Source organism: Indicator indicator, chromosome 1 (assembly GCF_027791375.1).
Source record: "Indicator indicator isolate 239-I01 chromosome 1, UM_Iind_1.1, whole genome shotgun sequence".
In the NCBI taxonomy this organism is placed as follows: domain Eukaryota; kingdom Metazoa; phylum Chordata; class Aves; order Piciformes; family Indicatoridae; genus Indicator; species Indicator indicator.
Genome location: NC_072010.1, coordinates 42,957,127 through 42,979,759, shown reverse-complemented (window position 1 = coordinate 42,979,759; position 22,633 = coordinate 42,957,127). Strand labels below are relative to the sequence as shown.

General features: G+C 36.4%; 1 protein-coding gene across 2 annotated transcripts in view; it reads left to right on the top strand.

Annotated features, from left to right (window-relative positions):
* KLHL1 (kelch like family member 1) overlaps positions 1–22,633 on the top strand; it is a 223,834-nt gene that overhangs the window by 155,964 nt on the left and 45,237 nt on the right. For both annotated transcript variants that reach the window (XM_054381796.1, XM_054381787.1), the window contains one exon: positions 10,006–10,192. In XM_054381796.1, the coding sequence (XP_054237771.1) occupies positions 10,006–10,192 (187 nt within the window). The remainder of the gene's footprint in view (positions 1–10,005; positions 10,193–22,633) is intronic.

Genomic DNA, 22,633 nt, shown 5'->3' with positions numbered 1-22,633 from the left:
TCCTTGCATCAAATATAATTATGTATAGAGACTTTACATCTCAGATTTTGCACTCCGTATTTTGACCTGTAATACATGGATTGATACATGAAAACACGTTAATACAAATAGAAGCTGGGGGAACAGGGGAGCAAAAAAATACTGTTTTCCTAAACTGAGTAACGTTTCAAAAAGTTACACTTTGAGGTTATAAGGAAACTGGTCAAAGTAGTATCATAGACCCTGTAATACTAGTAGTATAATAAAAGTCAGTATGCGTGCTAAAAAAGTGTGGGTATATTTTTTAAATCTGTTAAAATTAAAGTTTGAGCAGTGTGATAATAGACAACAGGGGGCCACTTATTGGAAATAATATTGAAGATTTTAATAAATGTAGTCATTAGATCATAAGCTTTGGGAAAATGTTTCTGTTATGAAAGTGGTTACAACTCCACTGTTTAAATACTTATCACAGATGCTACCAACGAGTATTCAAATCCCATAACATAGTTTATTTAAGAGAGTGGGAGTTAAAAAATAAGTTTCTTGATTTTTATATCTAACATGGAGCCTCAGAGGATGTGTGTATGTGTGATTGATTATCTAATATATTCATTTTGGTAGCATGATAACAGGCTAAGGAGAACAAACTTCAGATATATTCTTTTTGAGTTTTGTACCCTGATGTGGGGGAGGAATAGGAAGGACTCAGGAAGGGTAGGAAGTAATTTTAATGTTTCTGCTGAATATGAAATTATTTTTAACATGTGTGGATAAATTTGCAATTAAACATTATATACATACTGAACACATTCCCTCTGCTACTGACAGTGATTACCAAAAATAGCAGCTTAGTAGAGGTCAGAACTTGGTTGCTAGAAACACAATTGGATTTCTTTCCAAAATTATGGTCCAAGTGATTGATCTCTTTACATTATCACATGCAGGCATAGACAGATCACAGAAAGTCTCTTGTGTCTAAGTAGTAAATCTTAATGTTAATTAATTGTAATAGAAATAATTAGCTGTGTGTTCCAAGAAAGAAGTGATCTAGAGTTTCTTAAAGATCTTAGTCTGCTGTGTCTTACTGCTAAGGAGAATGTATCTATTCTCCAAGAATACAGTAATTGGAGGGATTTAGTAGTCTCTTTGTAAGTTGGTTGAGCAGCTGACTTGACTAACTCATACATTATGAATAATTTAGTCCACGAGCAACATAAATATTGAATTTCATGTACCAAATATTTGTGTTACTACAAAAAATCCCTAGAAATAATCTCTGAGCTAAAACATGTTTACTGAAATAATTAATTAAACATGAATAAGAAAGAATTCCAAACAGAATGTTTGGTGAGTTGAAAGGAAATAGAAAACAAAACACATGCTAAATTAGAGAAATTATTAATTGCAAATATATTTCATTATTTTGTTTCTAAGACTTTAATTTGCAATGGGTGTTTTAAAACAAATTAGAAATGCAGTTTAAACTTCAGCTCCATACATGATCAGTTTGTGACCTTGTTATCTCTACATTTAGGAGTCAATAAAAAAGGTAACATTTGTATTTTTGAAAAGCCTTAAAGGAGAGAATGAAGAAACATATAACTAATTTAATCTACTTTAGTTAAAAATTATTTGCAAGTCAGAGTCTGTATAAAGAAGGACACTGTTGGTAATATCAGAGCACAACCTCAAAGTGCAAAAATTGGCAGAAAGTAATTTTGTGACTGCAATAAATTTTTATTTTCCTTTCAACATACAATAGCTTAAAAAGTTTTTTCAAGCACGTAACTTAAAAAGCTTTTTAAAAGTGGAAATTACATTTTTAGTAGCTTCACCATTATATGATTCCTGAATTTGTACCTGCTGTTATGCAAAATTAACTGAATTGTTTATGTACAGACATGGCTTATTTTCCAAATTAATATATATATATATTTTTACATGTTTTCTAAGCACTATTCTAAATTTACATATTTTGGTTTTAAGTTGTAGATTTTTTACTTTATTATTGTTTTCTGAATATACTTCTTAAATATCGTAATAATGGATGCTTAATCAAGAGCCCCAAATACTTTCAGTTTCTCTTGTAAACCGTACAGGCATGCTGCTGTCTCTCATTCCTGTTGTCTTAGTATTTTTTCATTAATACTTAATTTGGTATCTGTACAAATAAAATTAGTTGTGTATTTTTCCTTATTAGAAAATACTGGTGATGACTGAAATATCTTGCTCATTTTACTTGAGAATAGTTAATAATATCATTAGTGGAAACCATTTACATTTCTAATGCAGACATTGAAATAAATGTCCTGCACTGCTGAGAAAGCTGTAATTCTCTCTTACTTAAATCTGTTATTTTCATGTATAGAAGTTAAGCAGGAAATTCACTTAATGTTATGAGAGCAAAAATTGAATTGAAATTGAAAGAAGCAAGCCATACCTAATTCCCCACTACCATTCTGTAATGAATTTCATAATTATCCTTCATTGGACAAAAGAAGAAAATTATTTTATAACTAACCCATGGTATTGGAAAATTCTTGATTCAGAGATGCTTCTATCCACTTTTTCAAGCATGTAAGCACCTTCATAGAAAAACTATGCAGTAAGGGTAATTAAGATTGAAAAGGATGGTCAGGAAAAGGGATGGAATTTTCAATTGAAACAGGAGAAGTAAGAAAAATTATAAAGGATAAATTTGCTGCAGGAAAACAAAAACAAAACCAAAAAAACCACCATGTTGTTTTGGGTTTTTTTAATTAATTCTGATGATATCAGTCCAAAACTCAAAAACTGTTAACTGGGAAGCGTTGGGGTTTCATGGAAAATGCTTTCTGTCTTGGAGACTAAAAAAACAATCACTGTTAGTTTACTTCCTTTTTGGTAGCTTTTTTCTTTTTAGGTTATTATATATATGTTTTCAGTGTTTTGTGGTTTTGTCTATGAGACAGGTATAAAAATTGATTTTTTTTTAATATACAAGGAAAACTATGTTTAATATTTTTTTATGTTGCATCTCGTGTAATTGAAAGCCTACTCATCTTTTTGAGCCCCACAAAAAGTGTTCCCATGTGCTCTTATGTTTTTCAGTATATGTCAGGGAGTCAGATAATTGAATTTTCTTGTAATGCCAAGTAGACAATTATCATAACTGCGGAAACATGTGATCTCTTAAAACCATGGTGGTTTTTTTTTAAGACTAATTAGTGATGGATTAACTGAAAATTACTTGTAACATCATACTTCCTAATAGTAAGTGCAAAGCCTGAATTTTCTGTCTTTATATTGTATTAATTTTTAGAATTTTTACCATGATTTTCCTACTACACTTTGTGATGCAAAGGAGGTAAAATGGTTTCAGAAAGAAATATATTAAGGTTTGGGAATCATCTGGAATGTGTTAAACTAGATTAAAAATTAGGGCTTGGCATCAAGAAATTGTTTTCATTTGAGCAAACCCTATCCTACCTTCCAGAAAGGCTTGATGTTTCATTTCTCAACCTTCAACCTTACTGAAATTTTAGTAGAAAACCCCCAAAACAAACAAAAAAATCTGTCACTTCTAGAAAAGAATGATAGTTAAAGACCTTTTATTGCTTAGGTCATGAAAAGCAGCATTCATTGTTTTCTAGATCATTTTTAACAATATTTATAATAATATAAAACCACAATTTAAATGAACTGATTCACTGTATGAATCACTGAATTAAACTATCATTCCTGATTTAAACCATCTCAGATCTTGATCATATCATTGTAATTGCAAAGAATACATGGATCTATTAATTCAGACAGAATCCTGAATTAATTGATGGATGAACAGATGTATTCATACAGAGGTCGATTCATTTGGTATGCTGTTAATAATATTAGCTCAGTATGCTGTTTTTTTCTACCTAGTTTAAGTGGAAGTAAAATTAAGTTTGACATCAAGTTGTTCTTAGAAAAAGAAATAACAAAATTATTTGCAATCACTGCAAAGTTTTCCTGAATACCATACTGTCCCCATGATCGGTTTGCTGAAAAATAAAAATGACAGTTGCTAAACAGTTGCCAGTTTCAGAATCTATATTCAACTCCCTCAAGGAAGTCTGCATAAATTTTCTGAAAATGGAGAATTTCAGCAAGCTCTTAAGATAAAACAAACAAACAAATGAAAAACTAACTAGCTCATTAGAAATGATGGAGTGACTCATTCTGGAAGTCATCTCTAGGCACATGGAAGAGAAAATAATGATCAGGAGCAGTCAGCATGGATTTACCAAGGGGAAATCATGCTTGACTAATCTGATAGCCTTCTATGATGTCGTAACTGAATGGGTAGACGCAGGGAGACCAGTGGATGTAGTCTACCTTGACCTCAGCAAGGCTTTTGACACTGTCTCCCAGAACATCCCTGTGAGTAAGCTCAGGAAGTGTGGGATAGACTAACAGACAGTGAGATGGATTAGGAACTGGTTACAAAATAGAATCCAGTGGTGCCAAGTCCAGCTGGAGAGCTGTAACATCTTCATCAATGACATTGATGAGTGGACAGAGTGTCTGCTCAGCAAGTTTGCTGATGACACCAAGCTGGGAGGCTTAGCTGACACACCTAAAGGCTATGAGGCCTTTCAGTGAGAGTTGGACAGACTGGAGAGCTGGGCAGAAAGGAACCTAATGAGGTTCAACAAGGATAAGTGCAGAGTCCTTCATCTGGGAAGGAATAATAAACTGCACCAGTACAGGTGGGAAGTGATCTGTTGGAGAGCAGCCTTGTGGAGAAGGACTTGGAAGTCCTGGTGGAGAAGAAGTTATCCATGGGTCAGCAATGTGCCAAGAAGGCCAATGGGATCCTGGGGTGCATTAAGAGGAGTGTGTCCAGCAGATCGAGGGAAGTTGTCCTCCCCCTCTACTCTGCCCTGGTGAGACCTCACCTGGAATACTGCATCCAGTTTTGGGCTCCCCAGTTGAAGAGGGACAGGGATCTGCTGGAGAAAATCTAACAGAGGGCTGCCAGGATGTTTAAGAGACTGGAGCACATGCCCTATGAAGAGAAGCTGAGAGACCTGAGGCCGTTTAGTCTGGAAAAGAGAAGGCTGAGGGGGGATTTGATAAATGTTTATAAATATGTTAGAGCTGGGTGTCAAGACGGAGGGATCAGGCTCTTCTAAGTTGCACCCTGCGATAGGACTAGGGGTAATGGATATAAACTACAGCACAGGAGGCTCCATCTCAACATGAGGAGGAACTTCTTCACTATGAGTGTCACAGAGCACTGGAACAGGCTCCCCAGGGAGGTTTAGGAGTCTCCCACTGTGGAGACTTTCAAGACGCATATGAATGTGTTCCTGTGCGACCTGTGCTAGATTCTATGATCCTGCTCTGGCAGAGGGGTCGGACTCAATGATCTTTGGAGATCCCTTCCCACCTCTCACATCCTGTAATCCTGTGTGATCCTGTGATTATTTTGTTTATCATGTATGTTCAAAATAAGAATATGAAATTTAAATATTATTAAATAATTAGACTTTATAACAAGAGGATTTGTGTTCAACAGAAGTACCTCAGAGATTATTGTTTTTTTTTTTCCTTCATGTTTGCAGTGGAGCATAAATAGCCTAAATGATATTTCTTAAAATAAGTATATAGACTTTTAATCAGAATAGCAATGAATTATGTTGAAATTTGCAGTTAAGATTTAAGTATTTACAGGCATTTCTTGCAGTTGTCTTACAGACAGAAAATACAAGCTGTCAAACAATTTATTCCTTTCACCACATTAGGCAACTTAAATACTTCCATTCATATAACAATACAATGCTATAAAAATGACAACCTTTTCTTCTACCACCTTTGGACAGATAAAAAATTCCTCTAATTGGAGTTTTTTCCAAAGATGAACCATGTTTCCTAAGATAAAAAGCATAGTAAGATTTTGAAAGTGGACTGAGAACTTCTTTAAAGAAAGTTTTAAAACAGTATTTTTATACTTTCTAGGAATCCATACAAACTCTTTATTTGCTTTCTGTCTGTACAAAGAACAGTCATGACCTTACATTTGAAGGCTTTATTCTTTCTGGCTCTGATCATCATCAATAACCATCTGTAACAAATCTGTCAGAAAAGAAGACGCATAAAAATGTCAATGATGGCTAACCAAATCTCTCCCTTGAAAGCATTTCAATATGCAAAACACAGGTCATTCTTTCTTCAGTATTTTGTTTCATATAGTACTGTGTTTCTCTGACTAAAGATTGTCAAGTGACTTCAGATACATTTTGGATCAAGACTGAAACTGGTGGGCTTTCTTAAATGAAATGTGCCATGCTACGAAAGTTCTGGCTCTTCCATTGTCTTGTCTTGGGGCAGCAAAAATACAGATGCTTCCCAGAAAAGAAGGATAGAGCTAAGGGTGACAGCAAGGCAGGAAGCAAAAAGGGTGCAGTCCCATCATGCATCCACTGTCAGTCACTGTACTAGCACCAAAACCCCCCTTTTGGGCCCTTTATACTTAGCTCCTTTTGGCAGTACTTAAACAGTTTTCACTCCAGACCTCAAACTGAGTGAGCTTCACTGAGTTGAAGCATGTCTGCTCTCTGCAGGATCATGTTGAAAGAAATTTAGAACTACAACTGAGAAAGTGGGAAAAAAGAGAAGCATGATGGCACAAATTGTTGATGGTCTGAGAAGTTCTAGCAATGCTAAAAGTAACTGCTGAAGTAACACTGATATAGAACTTTGAGAAGCAGCAATTTTGAGTTTCCACTTGTTACAAACCCCAGAAGTCGTAAATTAATGTTAGATACAATTGTCTCTTAATGAAGGATGTCATAGCCATGGGTGATCTAGCAAAATATAATATGGTTTCCAGGGAAACATCCGTATTAACTGAATTTCCTGATCAATTGTATCCTGATTTAATAAAAAAAAAAAAAAATTATTATTTTAATGTAATAAGGACAGATAACTATGGAGAAGGGGAAAAAATGAAGCAGATAATTGAAATTTAAACAGTATATATGAGTTCTGATTTCTAAACGGCAGCTTTAATTTCAGCTTTCCCCCACTCCCCCATCACTCACAGGGTTTAGGACATTCAGATATACAGTGTTTAACAAAAGTCAGCCCTTCAGAAAGAAGGAATTAATATCTTTCCCATCTTCACAGATGGGAAAAAGCCTTGGAATAGGATGATTTACCCTGTAAGATTTCACTTTTTTTTTCCACTGGTGGGGTTGTGAAATAGATATTTATGATTTATTTTATTTTTATTTTTTTAGGGAAACAAACAGAGGTTTCTATATACTTTAAAAGTTCTATTTATAAAAGTGATTTTTTTCTAGGATGAATTTCTAGTAGTAAAGGAAAAGAGATTCAGCCTCACAATTTAGGGACAGGAGAGCATTCATGGATTATTATTTATTTGAAACACCTGCTAACTCAGTTGGAAGGTCGCATACAGATAAATATTTGCTTTAAGATCCTAGTCACAGATTGGAACATCAGAATAAAGAAGTAGCTGTCTGATAGGAAGTCACAAAACACATTTGTTGGCCTTTGATCCTTACTGATATAATAAGCTTGCTATAAAAATCCTTGTCATCAATTCCATTAATTCCATTAAGTATTAAGAAGTATATATAATGTAATATATTGCCTCAAATTTGTTCAGAGGAAGCTGGTAATCTGATTTCTCAGCTTTCTTGTGCCTGTGTTCTTTTAAATTAATTGTTGGCAGAGTTCTGTTTGGTTCAGTAGTACTAAACCATATGTTAAATCATTCTGCAAAAGAACACATCATCCTGCCTAAACTCTGAACATTATTTGTCTTCAGATCTTTTGTTTTAGTCTACTAAATAGTGTGCTGAGCACTTTAAAGGGAAACAAAGTCATTAAAAGGATATATTAAAAACATTGGTAGTATGAAATACAAACCTCATGTCATTAAATATACTTAATGCCGCTGTTTAATAGCACATTTTGTCATTCTTATTTAGTAATAAAACCCCCCTTTAATTTCTTCAGCCACAGTGTGTGGAATTTCTGCTAGAACAGAAAAAAAATGAGGCACCTAGTCTTCTGCTGCAGTGCATAGTCTCCTAAACTTAGAGAGTTTGCTCTGCAATTTAATAATAAAATCAAACTTTCCACATACAAGTTTTACCAAGTTGCCCATGGATTTACAAGTACAAAAGTTATAGGCTGATGACAAATGAAGTCCTCCTTCACTCTAAACAGTCTGTGATTGCTAGTAGCACAAATTTCTCTACTCTGATATTAATCTTTCTGCATTGCCACATGGATGTTGTGTATATATTAGGGTAGGTGAATCTCTCTATTCACTTCTTTTAATAAGCAGATCTATTGTCTCTTAGGTCATGAGTCATATTAAATAAGAGTTCTGAGTTACCATTTGAGATATTGCAATATGCTGTGCCTTTCTTTGCACCCAAATGGATTAATTTTGTGACTGACAAACAGGAGTCTACTGTCTACATGTACAAGCTATTAATATTTTAGATGTCTCAGAACACATGATATCAGCAAAGTTACAGAATCACAGAATGAAAGGGGTTGGAAGGGACCTATAGAGATCATCTAGTGCAGCCCCCCTGTTAAATCAGTTTCACCTAGAGCAGATTACAATCCAGGTGGGTTTAAAGTATCTCTGGAGAATGAGACTCCACAACCACTCTGGGCAACCTTTTCCATCACTCTGTCATCCTCAAAGTAAAGAAGTTTTTTGTTGTGTTCAGGTGGAAAAGAAAGACTGACAGACTGACAAAGGACATCCATGCATTCTTCAGCAGCTCTTGAAGTCCAGATGAAATAGCTAAGAATCTAGCTACCTATGTTTAGGCAACTGCAAAGCATATGTGTGACTGTGAGGAGGTAACTCCTTCTAGATTCTGGGAATTAAATTCTTCTTTCTGGCCTTCAGCGGCCTCTCTGAACATGATTTGGTCTCACAGATGTTTGATCAGGTTTAGAAATCAGAATCAACAGATGTGCTGCCATATGCAGCTGAAGCCTGCTCTAGTTTGATAGTCAGAAGAATATAGGGATCAGCATCTAGAGTTACTACTTAATTGCCTAAACACAGACAGGGTATCTGTGATGTCTACACAGGCCTGGCAGACATGGCACAACATCTGCATAAGCATTGTACTCTTCTAGCCTGACATCAGTGAGATCACAGAATCATTCAGGTAGGTCCAACCTTCTGCTCAGAGGTAGGTCAGCCATGAGGTTAGACCAGGCTGCTTAGTCCAGTGGGATCTTGAAAACTTACAGGGCTATTTACAGCATCTCAAATGCAAATACAGAAAAGTGAATCAAATATTTAACATTCACAAATTGTAGCCTTCTTCCTTGGAAACATAATAGAATATTCTTTAAGCTGTATTCAGTAAGCATCTGTTTTGGTAACTACTGATTATAGTTTTTATGCCAATTCCAAAGACAATGTAACTATCTGGATTAATAGATTCAAAACTTGTACAAGTACTTTGCTTTGCTTTTGTTGTTGTTGTTGTTTTATATATTGTGGGGTTTGCTGTGTTTTGTTTTTTTTTCTGTTGTTAGGGGTTTATTTTTTTTTTTGCTTGGTTTTAGATATGAGATGTTCTTGGAAAGCACTATATAAAATACCATACAATGTTATTATGTTATATGACTGCACATTCAAGATGCTTGCAAATTGATACCTTGTGGATCCCTTCAGTGTTATGCTGGAAATGATTAAAAATGTTAGGCTAGAGCCCACAAGAGAATACTTAATTTTCTTCAGTGTCTTCAGTAGGAAAGTAGTAAATTTGTATTCTTAACAGATGGTGAAACAGTGATCTAAAAGTTGCCTTGAGTATTTTAAAAACAGCTGAACATTTACTTTCCTGTCCCTCATCTAAGACAAATAGCCCTGCAAACCCCTCAGTTCTACAATGAAGCGATAGGTGTATGACATCTGTCTTCTGATGTTCTCTTATTGCATGGTATTGTTTTTCCAGGAATGTCTAGCATTCATGCCTGTGTCATTCACAGATATTGGCTGACCTAGAAAACCACGTGCTTTTTAAGGATGACCTAGAATGCCAGAAGCTTATCCTGGAAGCCATGAAATACCATCTTTTACCAGAGAGAAGAACTCTCATGCAAAGTCCAAGAACTAAACCGAGAAAATCTACAGTTGGGACACTTTATGCTGTTGGAGGAATGGATAACAACAAAGGTATTAGAGGATATTTGTGGGTTTATAGAAGCTATACTTTGCATTTGCTGTATTAGAGAATACTGAAATAACTTGAAATTCCAAGATTGGGGTGAGAGTGTCTAAATCAGTCAAGAAATGCTGTCAAGGCTTTTGGTCCAATAAAAGTGTAATGCTATTACAGAAAATAAATTGAATTTTAGGTTTATTCTTTGTTCCAAATCATTACCATTTCTAGAAAGTGTTTTAACAAAAAGTGCCTAGTGATAACAATTTATTTCTAGTGCTCTATAAATTGTTTAATTTATAAATGAGTCAATGAAAAAAGCCTGTCTGATATGCAGTAGGTATCCATAAGTAGTTGTCTGAAATATTACGAATGATTCATAGTCTTCTGATGTAGAAATTTATCAATCAACTAGAAAAAAAAGCTAGGCCTTAAACTAGATTGCTGCTTTGTCAACAGCAAAAGGAAGGTGAAATTGTCCCCATCTTATTGTGTTAAAAAATGAGAATCAGTGGAAATTTTATTGAAGTATTACGTTGTTATTTGTTGGGAATAAGAATTATAATGATGTGGTTTTAGTTCTTGTAAGAAGTCTAATCTGCTGATTTCTTAAATGGATTGACATAAAACATTTGAACTAAAAAGTAGCTGTGTTATAAATCAATATAATACTCACAAAGGCTTTTGCTATTACTTTTTCTTTCCATTCACTAGCAATTCCATGGTACCTTACGTTTCCATGTCCATATATAGAATGAATAGTATGTCTTCAGAAACATTAGTTCTAATATAAAATACATGGGACAAATAAAAGTATAATAAAAGCTTATATTTTCAGTATTTTACAACTGTTTCTAGGTGTAGTTATTGCAGTTGTTTACCTGAATAACTGTGACAATATCATTTACAAAAAGACATTGTATGTTTTTCCCATAAAGTTACACCAGTGAGGAAGATGTAAGACATCTGTGCTTGTGTGAAATGTTGAGAGGATAGGAAAATACTGAGAAAGGAGCCACAATGTATGTCTTCCTATTTAGCTGTAGATTATTTTTGTCTTTCTAGCATTTGTAAATGTTTGTGTATCTAAATGTGAAGCAGAGATTTGAACAAAACTTTGCCTTGGATCATAAAATGCCAGAAACATGAATTTCCTCAAACATAGGAGAAATTATGGCAAACCTTAAGTATTCAAGTAGTGGAAATTACTGTAAACCCAATTAAGGTGCAGCTGTATTTGTTTTAGCTTCCTCTACACATCTCTTGGTGTTTAGTATACCAAATCAAAATACAGAAATATTTAGGGAGACTGCACAGATGACTGCAGCATCAGCATGCAACCTATTTTGCAGATTCAAGTCAGGCAGAAGCAGTTTATTCCTGCAGGAACAGGAGAGGACGCAGTGTGACAGCGATTCATCCCACTGTCAATGGAATGCTGACTGAAAGCAAAAGTATCAGGTCTTGTGTACATTTACAGCAGACTAAACTTTTTTGAGAGGGGGCCTGGTATGGCAAAGCAGCATCTGTGTAGTAGGAGCCTTTGTTACAGCCAATATAACCTTTTTTTTCCTGATAACTCAGCATCTCCAGCCATGCAACCTCAACCCATCCCTCTTGTGGTGCTCCTGGATCGTTGACTAGCATTTATACCTGGTCAGCCTTGCTTCCACATGTCAGTTCAGGAGATCTGAGTGCTGTTTTTTTCCCCCACAACTTTCTAAACTGAAATGCTGACGTGGATGATTGTGATTCACAGTGATGTTTTGTCATGCCTCCAGGTGTTTGCTACCAAAAATGAAACAGTTACATATAAGAACTAGATGAGCTAAGCAAATTAGCAGTTTATTAACTATCACATAAAACAGCAGGTAAGTGCTAGTATGGAAGTATTGGAAGGTTATGTGGCTCATCACATAAAAGGTAGCCTAGTATGCTGAATCAATCTTTTTTTTTCTTTTGCCTGTTCTATAGTTATCTTCCTTTCCATGAAAGAAAGAGATAATAATTAAAGTCCATCAGCCACTGACTGGAATTGTTAATGTACCATAGTACTGACTGGACGGCATTGAAAAGAACTAGACTGTAGGGAATGGAGACACACACAGCAGCAAAGACAGAAGGGTTAGTAACCACAGGAATGACAGAGAACTGTTATGTAGGAATTAGAACTTCTCCTTGCAAAAATGTGGAAGGACCATTAGATCAATCAAAGGAAGTTTTCGTTAATGCACACAGCAAGGGAAACAAACAGAAGGAGCTGGGAGCCGTTGATCATCAGGAAAACTGTGATAAAGTGAACATCACAGAAATGAAATGCTGCAGTCAGTGGCTACAGAGAAACGGTGGGGTAGCTGTATATGTCAAGCAGTGTTTTCAGTTGTCTTGAATTAATGATGGCAATGATAGGGTTGAGTCTTTACTCCCCTTAGCTCCAGGATGGCCCTTCTGCCCTCCTCACTCACACTGATCCCCGACAGTAAACTGGTTTTTGGGACACCAGCCCCAATGGCTGGAGTTTGTATACTCACTGGTTGGCACCACAGACTAGGGACTTCCATAGATTCAGTCTGATTCCAGGGGCAGCCCCTGTGAAGCAGGAACATAAACGTGCTGTTGTTATTCATGAAAGAAGCAGATATTCATGACAGATGAACTGAGAGGTGACAAATGGACTGTTTCTTTTGCAGCCCTACTCTTTTTGTTGATAGCATCATGTATCTGTCCTCATCAGTCATCGGTATGAGTTTCTTCTGCCTTTAGTGCTAATTTGTTTTCACCTGTATGTTTTCCGTGAGGGCATTTGTTGTGTTAAATTAAAGAATCATGTAGCCATAGCGTTAAAATACCTCAGGAGTATAATAAAACAAAGTAAATTATGCCTTGGATGTTCTAAGCAGCTGTCTGCCTACCTACCACTTTTATTCAGAAATCTACAGCAGTCCTCTGAAATCTTGCCTGCTCTATTTTAGTAACATTTGTGTCTCAGCCACAAAATTCCAGTGTTTTCAGGTAGCAGGAGTGATTTTACTGAGACAGATGATTGTAATGTGATGTTTACTCAGTTCCATGTAATATATATTAGTATTCTTTCTTATACTATCTGGAGTCCATTTTTTTAGAAAAATGAACACATTTAGAGGTGGGTTTTTTTGTAAACAAAAAATAACAAAAAGTATCTCTCATTAGGGTATTCATCCTGGCATACTAAAGAGCTTGTCATCATGGTGGGTTTTCTATAGAAAATTAAAATACCAAAGTAAGACCATGCAGGCTATACAGAATGAATAATTGAATTTCTCAGTGTCTATATTGCTGTTGTGGTTGTGACTCAGTCAGCAGCTGAGTTCCAACAGCTGCTCTCTGAAGGTTTCCACAACTTCCTTCCTCCCTCCCAAGTGGGAAGGAAAGGAGGAATGGCAGCAAAAGAATAACAGAAAGTCCCATGAGTTGAGATAAGGAGAGTTTAATGGAATAATACAAAAAATACTGATTTGTTTTTAGCAAGAGTGGGGACAAAACAAGCCAACAAACCAGCTAGCAGAAAAGGGAAACACCAAAGCCCAGCAGTGGAAGAAGACCCAGCAAAAAACAGAAACAGGAAGAGTCACAGATCACAGTCTGAATTCCAAGTTCCATGATCTTTTTCCCCAGTCAGTTTTTCCAGGCATAACATCAGCATGGTATCAAGTACCCATTAGCTGGTTCTGCTGGCTGTTCTCTCCCAGCTGGACAGCTGCAAATGTGGATCAAAATTTACTTTTCATTTTAGATTGCTCAAACAGAGCAGACAGATGTAAACTGTCAACAAACAAACCAAAAAACCACACACCTTTTAAAAACAGAAAACGGGACAAGTGATTTTTGGAGCCCTATTTTATTGATTGCAAAAATTAATATTTTCAATCATTTTAAGGTATTCCAAAAGTTCCTCATTAGATATATGTTTGATAAACAGCAAAAAAAGGTATGATTTTCAGTTTGATTTCAGTTTGATTCACAGAGTGGATAAAATGAAATGAAAGGAACAATTTCAATTCCTAAGAAATATTTATCTATCTACCTACCTACCTACCTAGATAGCTAGCTAGATAGCTAGCTAGATAGATATATGTTATATTTATCTGACAACACAACATTCAGGAAAGAACCTTACGAAGTTCAACATGAGGAACTGCAAAGTATGCACCTGGAGAGGAACAGCTGCAGGCATGAGTATGTGCTAGGGCCATCTATCTGGAAAGAAGCTCACCAGAAAAAGACCTGGAGTCCTTTTGCCCCCTGTACCAAAGATATTATCATGGTTTGAGGCAGGTGCCTTTTTAAAAAAACATAGAGTTGAGTCCTCCAAGAAGACCAGAAAGGCCCATGAAGTGGACTCCAGAAAATCTTAACTTTGTTATTCAATCCCATCATTCTGCTATCTCTTTATAAGCTAGCAGCAAGGCCAGCTCTTCTCTTTCCTCCCTCCTGTCAGCTCTCTGGATGGAGTCCCTCATGTGGCCTGTTTATGACCTGCAGAGGCCTGAATAATTTTCTCCTGCATAATTATGGCCTGCTTAGGCCAGGGAGACAATGGGGGGGGGGAGGGGAGAAAAGGAGCAACTGGGATCTGTGGTTTACTCTGGTTGGGGGGAAGGTTTTGGGGAATTTTCGTGTATCCTGTATATGTAGTAGATGCTAAGGATTCATGTATTCTGTATTTTCTTGTATATTTTTGAATAGAATTTCTGTATTTCTCTCCAATTCAACAAGAGTGTCTTTATTTTACTTCCTTTGGGATTAAAATAATTTCTGTTGGCTCTTTAAACTAAGACAGAAATGCACAACAATTGTTCAGATATTAGGAAATGACAAAGTTCCACAGGTCGATGTGATCCCAGGTGTCAAGCCCAGGGAGCAGAGAAAGCCATGCAGAACATCCACCTTCTCCATCCCACTGTCTGCTGTATGGTAGACTTAACCTGGTGAATTTTAAAGCATCTGTTGCCTTTGTAGAGGGACAAGTGAGGGGATTATTTTCCTAATTTAATTTGATTTTGGTGTCTTGAAGGCACTGAGAAAGATTTGCCTTGATAATGTAGAGGTGATCCCAGCCGATTTCCCCCATGGTATGTGGCAGCTTGTGAGGTGACTTTACATACCTCACCTGTAATCCTTATTAGCACAATGCAGTGCACCTTTTTGGAGGCTGGGGATAAATCAAGAATAAGGAAATTGTCTTTTGCTGTGTGGTTACTGGAAAAAATGGTAGGCAAAGTTTCCTTATCTGCAGAGGTGCTGAGTGATGCTTGGCCTTTTCTCATCTGTGTGAGTTATAGAGGACATATATTCACGTATTTTGGTAATTACTGAATTAAATCCTGCTGCAAGAGTTCTGTTTTGAACAGAACAGGCCCCATAGTTTGTGGACATTGGAGGTGCAAGATCACAGCATATTCTCTGTGCAGGGCTCCTAAAATCACCTTTTCATCCACTTTTCTTCAAGGTGGAAATGATCCGTCTATCCCTTCTCTTTTCAGTCATCAAAAAGCTTCCATCTTCCTTGGTCTCACTGGAAATACTTGCTAATACGTTAACAGATCTGACCTCATTTTAAGTCTCTAATAAAGTCCCCCAAAATAGTCATGGGGGAAAAAATCGTCATTCTATTATGGAGAGGTTTGCAAGATTCTTTAGGCAACTTTAGGATGACCATCAGTAGTGATTCAGGCATGTGTTTCTTGTGGGATAGAGATATTTAATTACATCTTTGATGAAGTGTTTATGTCTATCCCATATACTCCCACCAGAAGCAGGATTCACCAACTCCAGCCAACTTTCTTGCTCCTTCTGAGCTGTGTTTGTGTGCCAAAACTGCAAGCTGTCCAGCTTCTCAGATAGCTCAGGTGAATTGAAACTACAATGGTAATTCAGCCCCTGGAAATGGAAGAATGAGGACCTTCCTAAGGATCCCTGTATACTGGTATATTAAGTGCACAGGTTTGAGTATTGACGAGTAGGTGACTCTGCTTAAGCAGAGAGATTGGACAAGGTGACTCCAGAGGCCCTTACCAACCTCTACTGTTCTGTGATTTCTGTGGGTCATGGTGGACAGCAAGTTGAACAGGAGCCAGAAGTATGGCCTTGCACAAAGAAGTCAAATGGTATCCTGAGCTGCATTATGCAAAGTATTGCAAGTAGGTCAAGGGAGGTAATCTTCTCACTCTGCTTAGAACTTGTGAGACCATACCTGGAGTGCTGTGTGCAGATCTGGGCAGCCCAGTATAAGAGAGAAGGAACTGCTAGACTGTCCAGTAAGGGCCACAAAGGTGATGACTGGAACATCTCTACTATGAGGAAAAGCTGAGAGGGCTGGAGCTGTTCATCCCAGAGAAGACTCAGGCAGTGTGACTATACCTGCTAGCATACCTTTGGAATAAGGCAAATAGTTTCTTCCAGAACAAATTCTGGATGTTGTTCTGGAGACACCTGTTCTGCTAGAACCACCTTCAACAGCCAGCATGGATAAGACTTTAAAAGTGTTGGCACCTCCAGCTCCGTCTTGCACCTTTGGCCATTGCATAAATCTTCATACCAAATCTTCATACAGAAGAGGTTTAGTTTCAGGCGTAAGAATATCCAAGTAAGTTTCAGTACAGCTTTTGTCTTATTTTTAACAATTTAAACTGGAAAACTAAATAATATAGTGCATTTATCTCTTTGGACTACAGAAGGCCCAATGGATACTGTGTGTTAGCTGGCTCCTATCCATGCATGTTAAGCATATCATCCTTTACAATAGGTTTACCTTAAAGGGAGGTAATTGCAGCAAAACAGAATCACTGAGGAACAGAGACAGCAGCTCAGAAGTATGAATGAGCATCTGTACAGCTATAATGATAAACTATAAAAGGCCAAGGGTAATGGGAAATTGGTGCTGTTACAGTGCCAAAATTCTCAGTTTACATCTTGTAAACTAAATCATGATCAAAGCAGCTTATTGGCATACTTGTGATACATAATTAACTGACAATCAGGTGAACTATGTGTTTTGGATCAATATCAGTCATGCAATATATAAACTGCAGTTTGAGACATGAAATATGGAATAACTTCTTCAAATTTCTGAACACCTTTCTTGAGCAAATTCCTAAAACTTCTAGTTGCAAGCACAGGTGCACATACACACACATACATCACAGATACAGGCACCCTCTATCTCTCAGTTTGTGCAGGTCACCATGACCTCTTCCCCAGTGGTGGGAGCTCCACTGGATGCACACTCCTCCTGCAGGAGATGCAGCTGCCCCGGCGTTTGCTGCCGTCACATAGAGAACTTTTATTTTTCATGTTAACTCCTTATTTGTGTAAGTTCCAATGGGAAGAGAACAGCTTTTAAATGAGGCATGTGTTTTGTTGATAAGCAAAGGTTTACTGCATAATATAAATCAGTAATAAAAGTGCTTCAGTAGTTTTTAAACAAGATAAAACCAAAATAATAGAGGATCATGCAGGACCACAGGGTGTTAGGGGTTGGAAGGGACCTCTGAAGATCATTGAGTCCAACCCCTCCCTGCCAGATCGGGACTGTAGAATCAAGCACAGGTCTCAGAGGAACATATCCATATGGGTCTTGAAAGTCTCCAGAGAAGGAGACTCTACAACCTCTCTGGGGATCCTGTTCCAGTGCTCTGTGACCCTCACAGTGAAGAATCATAGAATCATAGAAGGGAAGGGACCACAAGGATCATCTAGTTCCAACCCCCCTGCCATGGGCAGGGACACCCCACACTAGATCAGGCTGGCTAGAGCTGTGTTGAGGTGGAATCTCCTGTGTTGTAGTTTATATCCATTAATATGTTATAAAACATAACACTATATTATAAAACAAAGTTCTCAAACCTTAAGGCATTACCTAAAATTACTGTCAAAAAGCTGTTACTTCTGATACTCTTAAAATATAACCATTAGTGAAAAAATAAATCACAATATTTTTGAGAATTCTGATCCTACCAATTAACTGAATACTCCCAAAGGTTTTCCAATGTTTACGTATGTTACTTTTTGGAAAATCCTAATGACATTTTGATTACTTTCACTCAAAAAAATGTAATAATTATTGTATTAAAATTTTTAATAATTATTGTGTACAAGTATACAAGTATTGTATGCAATAATAATGGTTACAGATTTTTTACGTGCTTTAAAGGAATTTCTTACAGTAATGAAAGAGAAGGTGAAGTAATTGCTAACCTATTAAAGTAACATTCATTCCACTTGAGTAACCATCTTTTCAGTTCAAAATGTAATGTTGCAGATGACTAGTTTAAGGCCATAATTTTGCACCTACTCAGAGCAGCATCTTTAACTCTTGAACAAAGTGGTCAAAGTATACATCAGCAACAATAATAAAAGCAAAACCAGCAGAAAGTCTTACAGGAAAAAAAATTGTGATGATGAATGCAGAACTTCTTTGTGGCTTTAAATAATGCATCTTTCTACCTATGCAAAAAAGAAAAAAGGTTCATTTATACTGGAGATTTCTACAATGAATACTAAAGTGGGGGCTGGGGCAAAGAGGGGATGTTTGCCTTTGCATCTGCTTCAGAAGCAATTTTCTGAAATTTTATACCAAATTCCTGCATTTATACTTAACCAAAATGAATACATTGCTCTAATATTTTCAGACATCTTTCATGAAGTTTATCCAAATTCCTGCATTTATACTTAACCAAAATGAATCATTGCTCTCATATTCTCAGACATCTTTCATGAATTTTATCCAAATTCTTGCATTTATACTTAACCAAAATGAATACATTGCTCTCATATTCTCAGACATCTTTCATGAAGTTTACCCAAATTCCTGCATTTATACTTAACCAAAATGAATACATTGCTCTCATATTCTCAGACATCTTTCATGAAGTTTATCTGACTTCATGTAGTCTATTGTTTAAAAATACTTAAGAACATCGTTTGAAGACAGGCTCTAGATATTTCTGCATTTGACTTAAAACTTTGACTTACAAACAATATTACAATATATTTTTTCTTTTTCATGCAATGACCTTGCTATATGTTTAGTCTTTCTTATGCAAAAATAAAGAGAATAATAATCATTATACAAAATAATTATACAATATAATTATACAAAATAAAAGATGCACAAATGTGGTGGTAAGGCATGTGATTTAGCCTCAGACGTGATAGAGTTAGATGATGTTTATACTCAATGATCTTAAAGGTTTTTTCCAACTGAAATGATTCCGTGATACTATGATTCTATAAAATTACTGATTTGCAAATCATTAGCAAGGAAGTGTATCATGCTTAACTTTAGAAAAACAGTGTAGTAGACAACTAAAACAACTTCACAAGCTTGCAAATTATAACTAAAAGAGCAAACAAAAGGACATCTATATTGTGCAAGGGTGAATTGATTTGTGGTTGAAGGCAAAGTTGTGAGATTTAGTACTTTATTGTTTCATCAGAATCATCGGATGGGAGAATCAGATATACCCCTGCTGCGTACACAGAGGAGTTGTCAGCAGCCATTGGATCTTCATCCAAAAGTATCCTGATTATCAGCAGCAATTTCATTTCTAAAATTTTCTTTCTCTGTAGATCTCTCATTACTTCATAAACCTTGATTAATCAGGGCTTTTAATGCCCACAAAAATATGAATAATACACAGAGCTAATCTCATCCAATACCCAGCTGGATAATAATAAGAATTTCAGTTAAAAAAAGAAAAATTGAAGAATACCCCAAAAATCAAGAAAAATTCTTAACGTCTTATCAGAAGTCATTTGTGTTCCCAGAGTCGTGGTATAGGTTTTAAATTTACCACACACTGTTGTTAGTCATGCACGTAGCTATTTCTTGAATTCTGCTTCATCTTTCAATGTCTTTTTCATATACTCTGACTTCAGTACTACTCACTGAAATAACTCAGACTTTTTTAGAGATCTATCCATCAGAAAAAAACCCATGAGTTTCTGCATGTTTGTGTGTATAGAGGAACTGCCTGAGTGCATAGTATATTTATTGTAAGATTACAAATGTTGTATGTGTTTGCCTTTCTTTAATCTTTGCAGTTTTGCATCCAATATCTTAAACACAGTCTAATATGTTAAGTTTTACTTTTTTTACCTTTAGATGACTAGAAAATCACTAGAGGGATACATAAGTTAACTGCATTTTAATTTGAGCCTATGTGTGTTTTACTTATACTGTGCTCTTCCACTGTGCTGTTTTGTTTTATCAGTAAATATGTCTGTCTCTGCATAATCAACACATATGCTGCAGCCAAAAGTGAATGATTTTTGCTTTATGTAGTTTATTCATATCATCATATTAAACCTGTATGTCCCATTTCATAGTATGTTCCAGTTTCCTTGCATCTTCCTGTTCTTGGGAAAATGGATTTTCTGGCTTTCTGTTACATATAATCAGAATTACTTTAGTTTATTCATGGGAATTAGAAAAAAAATGTAGTTATCTACAGATTCCTAAAATTGGTAAGACATCTTATCACAGCCAGTATGGCCTGAGGTAGACATTATTAACCAACCAATATATGTGTTGAGTTTTCACAGTTAAGAAGTTATCTCACTTAGGTGTTGGCTCTGCTGACTGTCATCTACTTGTAATGTCAGAGAGAGTATTTTCTGATCTTAGCTGGCATGTGATGCTATCAACTCTTTTCACTGGAACCTACATCTGAGTGGCTATTCCTCCACTGTGCCACATCATCACAGAATCACAGGATGTTAGAGGCTGGAAGGGACCTCCAGAGATCATTGAGTCCAACCTCCCTGCCAGAGCAGGACCATAGAATCTAGCACAGGTGGTTTAAAATAAGTTGTTTGACTCTAGATACTGATCTCCTGTTAGAAGTGGTAAAAATGAATGGGGAAAGAATTCATTCCCTCTTTTTCCAGATGCATATGCCCAGGGAATACTCTATAGTCCCTCCAGATCTGGTGGCAAATTATCCTGCAATCTAATTATTGTTTATGTATGCATTTGTTCAGAGTTGCTGAAATGGTGTTTTGATATCAGGGTTTGGATGGTGAAAATTGTGTAGAAGTGCTTGATCATGGAAAGCCTGCTAAAATCCTTTTAAAAGTTACAGCATAATGGAATGAATCAAATATGCTGTGTTCTCATCCAGTCAGCCAATGAGGAATGGACCCTGAAGTGAATGTTGCACCCAGACACATTCCAAAAATTCTTCAGTTTTTGTTTTACTGCCCCGACTAGAACCTAGTAAGGAACAAATATGGATGAAATCTAAGCATTCAGGACCAGGGAGAGAGATGGTGTCCGTTATATTTGGTGGTATAGATACATTCTGTTAACTTGGTTACTCTTAACTCCAATCTGAAAACTGGCTGGATATAGACACAAGGGCAATGCCATAATATTACCAGCCCAAAGTCCAAGACCTAAAGTACAGGCCAAGCACATAGCTTTAAACAAGAACATTGCACTGTAAAAGGTAATGATACATTGTCTATTACAATGTGCTCAAGTTCCTCAGTCTTTAACATCTTATCTTTATGGAAAACCTCAGGCACAGATAGGAGAAAAAAAAATCCCCATATTGTGTGTAAATACAAAAATGTTAAGTGTGAATATACTCTATCAGTAAGAGGCTACTTCCTAGTTTGAGTTCCTATATGAGGGGCCTTGTTTTGATTTACAAGACACAAAGAAAGTAAGCTCAGTGAATGGGAACCAGGAACATACATGCATTTATCAAGATGCTCTCTAGAGCTAGTCAAAACAGGAATGCAGAAGTGAGAGTCTTAAGTCATATACACTCTGCAGCTTTTGACTTTGCTCATGGTTCCTATCCATCACCTTCTTCTGACCAGGACTCAACTGGGAGTTTATACAAACAGCTCAAATTGCAGATGCCTACATTTTCACATTTGAAACTCTGTCCCTCTGCACTCCTGATAGGATGACTTGAATAATTCCTAGTTATCAATAACAGCCAGGAAATTTAACAGAGGAAGACACCATGTTTGTTCAGAGAATATGATAGCAGTGTGGCTGTAGTGGAATATCACCACTGTTCTTTCTGTCTCATCTCTGTGTCATCATTCCTGCTCTGCAAAAGTATTTGTCTGTTTCCACCATCAAGTTATTCACACCATCTCATCTTTATCTTACCATCACCTTTTTTGTTTTCCTTTCACTTTTTTTTCCCCTGCAGTTAATTTACCCCTACCTAGTTACATCTAGCAAATAAATATGTGGCTGTAGAATGAACCGATATATGCTGCTATCACATTATTTTTAAATGCCTTACTTATTTTTCTTCTGGGGTCTGGTTTTAAGTCTATAATATATACAGGTGTTACAGTGGGGAGCTGGAATCCCCCTTCCACACTGACAATAACCAGGCTAGCTCATCCCGGAAGCAAATGAAGATGTATTTACAGGCAAAACTACAATC